Source organism: Mastacembelus armatus, chromosome 5 (assembly GCF_900324485.2).
Source record: "Mastacembelus armatus chromosome 5, fMasArm1.2, whole genome shotgun sequence".
Classification (NCBI taxonomy): domain Eukaryota; kingdom Metazoa; phylum Chordata; class Actinopteri; order Synbranchiformes; family Mastacembelidae; genus Mastacembelus; species Mastacembelus armatus.
Genome location: NC_046637.1, coordinates 1,420,552 through 1,430,389, shown reverse-complemented (window position 1 = coordinate 1,430,389; position 9,838 = coordinate 1,420,552). Strand labels below are relative to the sequence as shown.

The 9,838-nt window shown below is 42.3% G+C and overlaps 1 protein-coding gene across 2 annotated transcripts; it reads right to left on the bottom strand.

Annotated features, from left to right (window-relative positions):
- Nucleotides 1-277: 277 nt before the first annotated feature.
- Nucleotides 278-9,609, bottom strand: LOC113129775 (protein SSUH2 homolog). 2 transcript variants are annotated; one of them, XM_026305879.1, is made up of 12 exons: nt 9,544-9,609; nt 4,833-4,925; nt 4,650-4,734; nt 4,412-4,541; nt 3,961-4,021; nt 3,483-3,607; nt 3,279-3,341; nt 2,598-2,677; nt 1,898-1,990; nt 1,718-1,823; nt 1,503-1,610; nt 278-1,277 (listed from the first exon to the last, which is right to left on the bottom strand). In XM_026305879.1, exons 1-12 carry the CDS (start codon nt 9,566-9,568, stop codon nt 1,143-1,145), a joined length of 1,104 nt encoding a protein of 367 aa, XP_026161664.1. In that variant the 5' UTR covers nt 9,569-9,609; the 3' UTR covers nt 278-1,142. The 2 variants fall into 2 exon arrangements, with proteins under 2 accessions (XP_026161664.1, XP_026161665.1); XM_026305880.1 differs by lacking the exon at nt 2,598-2,677 and having other exon boundaries at nt 1,718-1,990.
- Nucleotides 9,610-9,838: the final 229 nt, after the last annotated feature.

The window sequence follows — 9,838 nt, the reverse complement described above, 5'->3', positions numbered from 1 at the left end:
GCAGGATATATTGGAAACATGTATATTTAACTTGATGCTTCTTCTTCCTGTTTTCTACGTTCAGGTCCCTGGGCCAAACGTGTGTTCTTCTTCTTGGCCTCTCAGTCGTGGTTTCCTTGCAGCCGGTCTCTCTTGGTCACCTGCTGGACACCAACGCCACCTCAGGACAACACAGCTGATGGCGTCGGACTAGACTCACCTGTTCATTGGTTCTGGATGGTTCAAATAGTGAGCGAAGCTGTTCTCAAGACAAACATATCATGTTGTGTTTCAGACACATTTTATTCTTCATAGGTTCATGTGTTATTTTCATGTCGCCAAGATTAAGACCAGGTTTGTCCAAACACAAAACAAAAACAAATAGAACATTTCAATACAACATAATAACCAGTAACCAAACACTTGTCTTTATTTCATACGCTAATACGCTTCATTCACACAGTTTTCATTTTGATTATTTAAACAGTAAAAGTTTAACACTGAGAAATGTGATGCTTTTATCAGACGTGACATGAGGCTGAAAAGAAACAAGGACGTGGTTTAATAGCAGCACTGAGGTCTGGGTGAAGCTGAACCAGAAAACACTGACACACATGCAGTTCAACCAACATTCTGCCAGTTATACAAAACATGACGATCAGTGAAATATCCCTTTAATCCTCGTGATTCACACAAACACACTGAAACATGACAAAATACACTGATCAATGGAAACTGATCTATTATTGTGGACAATGTTCCCTGTGAACGGTCTTAACACACACACACACACACACACACACATATATATAAAAAACGTAAACCAAAGAAATGGTCCTGTGGCTGATTTAAAATAGACCTTTTTAGTTGTGAGTGGTTATAGTTAATAGAACATTAATGTAAGACTCAATTTAGAAAACATTATTTTTCTAGAGATAATAAACAGAGGTCCTGTCTTCAGCAGTAATTATTCAGAAATGTAAAAGCACAAAGCAGAGATTATAGGAACATCATGACAATTTACGTTAAATGCTTCCTCTAAATAAGTAAATTAGATTATGTTTTAAAATAATAAAAGTGTTTAAGAATACAAGAACCCCCACTGACGTTCTGTAGGTTCTCTGTGAGAGCCCATGAGATTAAACACGTCGACAACCTGTTGATTATAAAATAACACATGCAGACGGATATTTGGTGGTGAAAACTTTGTTCTCCAGGCCGTAGACAAAGAAGCTGTAGTCTTTTCCACCGTAGGAGTAGAAGACGTGAGTCAGGGGAACCAGCTCAATGGTCTGACGCTGCAGAGAGGATGAAACACAGTTATGAAAAGCCTGGTGGTTTATTTAGTGAATACGAGGACACATCTGTCTGTCTGGACGTCACATATGAAACATGTTCACTGTTACCAAAAGGTGAAAAACACTAGAACATATATACTATGATTCATAAAGGAACACTGACATCCAGTGTCCACAGTATGAAACTACACCTCACCAGTCACTTCACACAACAGCTGATTGTACCTGCTGCAGGATGCGGCTGGTGGAACTGAAGCGATTTAGGTGTTCGTTAATCATCTTTGAAGAAACATCACAGATCTCCTGATCAGGAAAACCCTGGATGGGGTACACCTGAGGGAAACAAGGTAGTAGCTTCAGGTAGTGGACGATGGGCCTTCACACTGAACTTGGGATTTTCAGAGTAAAGTTTTTTTTTAAAGTAAGAAAGGTTTGTTTACCAGAAGGTTCTCGTCGCTGAAGAAAGGATCTCCTCTCACCTTCTCAAACTTCTTGTCAGGGAAGTCAGGCTGGCGGTCAGGAATGAAATCAGCGATGTTGTTCTTCCTACAAAAAACACCAGCAGATGACAAAGACAAGTGCAGAAGAAGAGATGTTGAGTGTGTGTAGTGGTGACATACCAGGTGACCGTGAGCTGGATAAAATGCAGCAGGTTCTGGTTGCCATGGCAAACGGAGCAGATCTTGTAGCCGCAGGCTTGACAGGAGAGGCACCTGGAGGAGGGAGGCAGCAGTAGAAGCTCATATGTTCTACAGGCTCAGTCCTCACGTGTAAAAACAGAACATGGACGGACAAAACGGGTGAAGAGACGAGAGCAAAGCCGCCCAGGAAGAAGGAGTCAGGAGAAGGTAAGGTGAGAATACAGTGTAGAACCATAAGGACTGAAGGAGCTTCCCTTCAGTGCAGGAACAGATCCTGGCATGGTCTGATGGGCCTGATCCACTACAGGAGATCTTGGAGTGATGAGCTGTACATTGCTCTGACTTTTGGAAAAATGTATAACAGCAAGAAAAGAAGAATCTCCATGTACATGATGAATGTGGGTATATAATTACCAGGCCATCACTGACTACACAACAGCTCACATGTAGTTTATTGCTGACACAGCAGAATAAAACGTTCTAGCCTGAATAAAATATGCAGCTTTAGTTTGTGAAAGACCACAGGTACAGCGATGGCGTCGTCTTGGGTTCTGCTCCTCCACCTGTTGTAAACACTCGTGATAAGAAGGCGACCTTCCTGGGGGGGTCTCCTTGTAATTTGCCATGGCAGATTCAGAGAGACAGACAGAAAAGGAAGCAGGCAGACTTGGACTCTCACCTCTTGCGACCTCGGCCGTGACATGAGGTGCATTGCTTGTTCCTGGAGCGACCGTGACCGTGGCAGAACGTACAACGCTTCTGCAAAGTTAATGAGGCTCTGAGTTAACATGCCCAGCAGGAAAACAGCCTGACAGAGATTTCCACATTATTATAACACCATGTTGTTATTGTCATGATGCTGTTATTGCAGAGACACAACAAGTGGCAGCAAAGAACAAGCAGCGACAAAGACATTTTACTTAGCCATATAAAGTATTAGCATGAAGTTCCACACAGAAATATATTAAAACATACATTATGAAGAACGTTCCCTTAGAATGATGTAATATCATTTGATTCTAATTATGGATGCAGGTCATTTGCTGTAAGACTATACACAGCTGGGTAACAATCAAAGTCTTAGCCTTTAATTTTACACCATGAGTCATTGTTTGATCATATTTTGTGCCAAACCTGCAAAGTAACTTCCCCCCATGTTATCAAATAAACAAAGTGGAAGAAAAATGACAATACTTGGTTCTGCGATGCAGTAGATCAGTGAGTATAAAGTAACATAAAGTTAAAGTACTTCAGTAAAATACTTCAAATTGAATAAATGTAATTAGTTTCTCTTTCTGCTCCTCCTGCTGCCAAATGTACGTTAAATCCACTGAAACAGCCTGAAAACAAACCATCTCACCTGCCCTCTTCCATGGCAGGCAACACACCGAGTTCGTCCACAGCCGTGGCACTTGTGACACACCTACAACACACACACACACACACACACACACACACAGGTGTTACACAGGTTATATCAGAAACACAAGGCAAGGGCAACAACAGCAGCAAACTGGGGAAATGAAGAAAGCTGGACTGTCCAGTAATAAAAAACAGTCTGTACCTTTACAATAGATGAGTGTGGCACACGGACCTTCTCTACCATCTCGGTGTAAATCGGAGGCTGCGACACTGGGACGTCCCACGGTGGAGGACTCATCCCACACTGAGGACCGTCGACCACCTGTCCTGTGTGAAGGGAACCAGGACAATACAGTTAATGAAGGGTTTTATTTTTAACTGGTTAAGTCCTTCAGAGAGTTTCTGGACAACAATGGATCTACGGCACAGACCGATAAGCTAAACCAGGTTCTGGATTCACACACATTACGCTGACGACACCTCATTCATTGTTGATGCCAGTCTCTGGATGGGATCTGGACTCAGTAACACACACACAGAATCTGCTGCTGCTGCCTGTAAGGTTTTCGCCATGTTAGCCAGTCCACTATCCTGGTACATAAACGTCATGGTCAGAGCCCGTCTGGACTGAACAACACAAACTTTATGTAAACAGCACACGTTACATGCTGCAGTCTCACCACTGTAGGGTTCAAACTGCCAGGCGCTGGTTCTGGTCTCAGTGTAGGTCTCCAGCCGATACTGCAGAAGGAAGAAGCAGACGGTCAGGAAACAGTGGGTGGATGTGAGCACATGTTTATTATTGTAAGCATGACAGTGATGGTCTGTGGCCCGATAACAACTTACTGAGCCTATTAGCAGGTGGCGTAGGGACCTACTGAGCAATAAATGTTTCTGACAACAGAGAACTGAATGTGGTGACAATGTCAGAAATGGGTGAGAATCAGAATCACTACTGTCAAATTTCAGTTTCACTTTGAGTGAAAACTGTTTAAAGCCTCTTTCTAACAGAGACTCTCCAAAACGACACGTTAACATCTTTGGAAGAGCCAGTCACTTCCATCAAGCTGCTCCAGGTTAGTTGTGATTAACAAACTGATCCACTCATTTGTGCAACAGTCTGGCTCGTACCCTGTACACAGTGATGGGTTTGAGCTCTTTGAAGGTGAGGTTTCTGGCAGGTTTGGAGCTGTACCGCCATTTAGACTCCACAAACTTGAGCAGGGCGTCTCTGGCCACATCCTCCGACACTTGGGGGACTCTGGCGGAGCAAACAACCAACACATACGTCCCCATCACTGAAAGATTGAGATAAAGCACAGGATCATCTGCAAACAACTTTACAATTAAAATAAATGATGTGTGTCACCTGACATTGGGCACAAGAGTGTTCCTGTTGAGTTCTGGCTGGGGGGTGTAGGCAGGGGGAGGAGGGTACAACGGGTTATCATCATCTGGACATGAACACAACAACACAAAGACACAAACAAAGAAGGTGAAGTCTGAGGAAAGTAAAGAAAAAAGAAAGGAGAGAAGAAGAAACATGACTCACCTCCTTTGTGGCCCTGGTATCCATGGATGTCATCCAGCCAGCCAGGAGGGGGCGCTGAAGGTCCCTCCTCTGGTATGTTTGGATCAAATGCACCTGAGGAAAAAGACAAAAAGAGGCTGCTGAATTAAACACACCTCAAGATGTCAGACAGAGCTGACGTTTGTTTCTTGCTGACAAACATTATTTGAGTTCTTTCTTTGACTCGTGTGTGTATGTGCAAACTTTGGGCGGTGGAAATGCTAAAAATTTATTTTAAAATTATCATTTTAAAATCTTTACTTCAAGCTTTGTTTTATTTCCTTGAGTATATTCGAATGTCATCAAATGTCATGTGCTAACAATAGGAATGGGCAGCATTCTCTGCAGCATCCTGAGGATGGGTGGTCAGTCCAGTATGTCAGTGCAGCAGGAAGGGAGGAATCTGTTTGTAACTGACAAGACGCACAATAAATCACAGCAACAACACTGACGGTTTATTAATATCAGCAGATATCTGTACGCTCATTTACAGGCTACAAGCCATTTTAGTTCTTGACTGTAGTGCTGAGCTCAGACTAGAATCCAGAGTGAAACTGGCCTTGTGATAAAACAGTACAAGAGACTGTGTTGATGTATAGTCAGAGTCTCCAGAAACACAATCCACAGACAGTCTGATGCACAAATTCTAACCACTCAGGAAGATGTCGATCCAGTCGAGGAAACAACCTCAGTGACCCCAGAAAATATCAGTTCCTGATGCGACACTGATGAAACAGAGCCCTCGCCTCTGCTAGAGTTTCTTGTTTGTCTGGTAGTTGAACCACAGACAACTCCACTAACGCTCACAGTCTCTCGGTGACAGAAGACCTCACCCTCCACTAATCCATGCAGGCTTTAGCAAACTGCATGAAACTAATCTTGTTGCACCAAGAGCGTGGGCCCAGCCCTGAGAGCAGTTGATCCTTGATGGAGTGATTCAATATTTGTCCTCGTTTGATGAAGCTGCTGCACCACAGTCACAAAGAAACCTGAACGTTAATGATTGTTGGAGAGCAGTGAAAACTTTCACTGGTAGTTTTTGACCTGAGAGTTGTACTCATGTGACTGTAAGACGACACGTCAGCTGATGAAGACCATGTGATGTAGCTAAGAGCGCTGGAAAAAACTATACAAGCGAGACAGACTCGACTAAGACTAGTCAGTTGAATAAATGATTGATTCGAAGGAAAACAGTTGATTTAAACAAATCTGTGGGAAAACTTCCATTAGCCAAACTAATCGATGAGAAAATAATCTGCAGATGAATGAGAATGACTGGATTTGTCCTTCAGTCTCTTACTGTACAGGCCAGTCCTCAGTTCTGACTGCATCGTGCATCAGGGCATGCAAACCTGCATCCTCATGTCCGACTGGTGTGGAACTGCAACAACAAACCTGGTCAAGCTTCATCTGGGCCCCAGCACCAGCAAAAACAACCTCACAAAACCCCCAAGAACAGTGTTTTTATCCTCCAACAATGTCCTATTACACAAATATACACAATAGTGCCCTGATTGGGAGACTTCCGAGGCACCGTGCAGCTATTTACCACGTGCGTCATGATTCTGCCCGACACAAACACTCTCTTAGTGTTTAGTGTTTTTCATTAGCCCGGCTGATAAAAATACAACTGAGACAGTGTAATTATGTCACACTGCACACAATACCTCTGGCTGAGGGATAAAAATATCAGCGAGAAGGTGTTTCCCCACAGAGATCTGGGCTGAGATGGACGGAGTGTGAGAACTACAGAGGTCAGGAAAGAGGGAGGGAGGCAGAGTTATGAAGGGAGAGCAGAATAAAACAGAGAGGGAGGAAGAGGAGGAGGAAGAGGAGGAGGAGGAGCAATGTGAGGACAAACCCAGCTGATTTCTGAGGCTTTGACTGGACTGTGCATCCAGAATCTGCTCCAGGCTGCTGGTCATTACAAATAATTAATTAGAATAGAGTAACGAACAGCACCTGTCAGCAGGTGTAACTTCACTAACGAACACAAGTTTTTAATGAGCACAAGTAAACAGAAACATTATCATCCACTATATTAACGGTTCAGGTCACTGGACAAAACCATTTCTATATTTCCTGTTTATTTACAGAGCAAACCAATAACTGATTGATCAGGAAACTACACACACTGCACACACACACACCGCACACACACTGCACACACACACCGCACACACCCACTGCACACACTCTAATTTGAAGTACTTTATGTACCGCTGGGTAGCTGACGTTAACTACCTTATATACTTCTGATTTGAAGTACTTTATGTACCGCTGGGTAGCTGACGTTAACTACCTTATATACTTCTGATTTGAAGTACTTTATATACTGCTGGGTAGCTGACGTTATCTACCTTATATACTTCTGATTTGAAGTAATGTAGTGAACTAGCAGCTGGCCAAGTAAATAGCTCTAACTCCATTCACAGTGAATACACTAACCTGGGGGGTACGGTGGCCGACAAGGGTAAACGCGCTGCAACGGCCAAAACACCTGCAAGAGAAAACACAACGGAAGTGCGCCAGGCCGATAGGGGGACCCTGAACTGAGGGGTGCTATGAAGAAAGAACTTTTCCAGAGGCGAGAGAGACACATGTAGTGATATAAGTCACGTCTCATGTCGGAGGCTGCGCAGTGAGACGCAGTTTATCGTGTTGAATTGCAACAGAACGAGCGTCCTCTGATGATTGTTCTCATATGCTAACATGTGCTAACAATGTTCTGTTACATTTATTTACTTGATCAAAAGTGTCCATTTTCCATTTATTATTTTTTAAACACTTGGCCGTCATCTTTTACAATACTGCACTTTTATAATACTGTGAAACGTGACGGCCAAGTGTTTAGAAAGAAATAAATGGAAATCCTTTTTTATGTCGCGTCTGTAAAACTTAGCCAAACTTTGTTCATAGCATCTCTCAGTTCGGGGTCCCCCAATCCGCCTGGCGCACTTCCGTTGTTTTTTTTCCTCTACAGATGTTTTCGTTGTTGCCGCGTTTTTTGTTTTTTGTTTTTTTTTTGCAGGTGTTTTGACCGTTGCAGCGCGTTTGCCATCGTCGGCCACCGTAGAGGGGGTCCCTCCCGCCACAACCTTTCACAGTGACGCCCCTCTCCAAACACACAACCCCTACACTTCATAACCCCACAATAACCCACACACACACTGAACAATTAGTACACAAACATGAACAGTAGAACCAAAGAGAACAACACAGATAACCTGCTTTTCCTTGCCCACAGTCCTTTGTGTTTGTGCTCTCTCCTGTGGTCGCTAAAGTACTTTATATACTGCTGGGTAGCTGACGTTAACTACCTTATGTACTTCTAATTTGAAGTACTTTACGTACCGCCGGGTAGCTGACGTTAACTACCTTATATACTTCTGATTTGAAGTACTTTATATACCGCTGGGTAGCTGACGTTAACTACCTTATATACTTCTAATTTGAAGTACTTTATATACCGCTGGGTAGCTGACGTTAACTACCTCATATACTTCTAATTTGAAGTACTTTATATACCGCTGGGTAGCTGACGTTAACTACCTTATATACTTCTGATTTGAAGTACTTTATATACCGCTGGGTATCTGATATTAATTACCTTATATAGTTCTGATTTGAAGTACTTTATATACCGCTGGGTAGCTGACGTTAACTACCTTATATACTTCTGATTTGAAGTACTTTATATACCGCTGGGTAGCTGACGTTAACTACCTTATATACTTCTGATTTGAAGTACTTTATATACCGCTGGGTAGCTGACGTTAACTACCTTATATACTTCTAATTTGAAGTACTTTATATACCGCTGGGTAGCTGACGTTAACTACCTTATATACTTCTGATTTGAAGTACTTTATATACCGCTGGGTAGCTGACGTTAACTACCTTATATACTTCTGATTTGAGGTACTTTATATACCGCTGGGTAGCTGACGTTAACTACCTTATATACTTCTGATTTGAAGTACTTTATATACCGCTGGGTAGCTGACGTTAACTACCTTATATACTTCTAATTTGAAGTACTTTATATACCGCTGGGTAGCTGACGTTAACTACCTTATATACTTCTAACTTGAAGTACTTTATATACCGCTGGGTAGCTGACGTTAACTACCTTATATACTTCTAATTTGAAGTACTTTATATACCGCTGGGTAGCTGACGTTAACTACCTTATATACTTCTAATTTGAAGTACTTTATATACCGCTGGGTAGCTGACGTTAACTACCTTATATACTTCTAATTTGAAGTACTTTATATACCGCTGGGTAGCTGACGTTAACTACCTTATATACTTCTAATTTGAAGTACTTTATATACCGCTGGGTAGCTGACGTTAACTACCTTATATAGTTCTGATTTGAAGTACTTTATATACCGCTGGGTAGCTGACGTTAACTAACGTTACCTTATATACTTCTAATTTGAAGTACTTTATATACCGCTGGGTAGTTGATATTAGGTACTTCTAGTTTGATACCGCAGTACTGTACTAAAGTGCAGTAGTTACTTTAGTACCGAGGTTGTTTTTATCTCTAATTTCCACAGCCCAGCATCACATTTTTATCAACAGGCTCCAGTTTCAATTAGTGCAGAGTTAGAACCGAGTCTGACCCATCAGCCCTGTCGCACCCAAGGGTGCTGAGAGTTTCTAAATAGCGGTTTCTACTCACCGAGATCCGTGTCCTTTTCGTCCATGTCTCCTCGGTTGTGGCCCCGAACAGCTCATGAATCTCGGTAACGTAAAAGTGTCAAGTTCCCCGTTTTGTCTACAACAATCAGGTTTGATTTCCTGTTTCAAAATAAAAGCCTCAAGCAACGTTCAAATGGGTTTTTTAAACAGTAGAAAAAAAACAGATATACAGGTTCATTTCTATCTTATTAATTGATTTGGTGATGATTTAATGTTCTTAATATTCAAAATCCTCCTCGTCTGTTCACGCAGGTCTTATAATTGTTAGTCCACTG

What these genes read in the sequence shown, in the direction of transcription:
- LOC113129775 (XM_026305879.1), bottom strand. Translation starts at nt 9,568, where the DNA reads ATGGACGAAAAGGACACGGATCTCG. An exon ending in AACCCATCACTGTGTACAGG is followed by an intron (nt 4,022 to 4,411) that starts GTACGAGCCAGA and finishes TTCCTTCTGCAG; the next exon opens with TATCGGCTGGAGACCTACAC. An exon ending in CACGGCCGAGGTCGCAAGAG is followed by an intron (nt 1,991 to 2,597) that starts GTGAGAGTCCAA and finishes TCCCTCCTCCAG; the next exon opens with GTGCCTCTCCTGTCAAGCCT.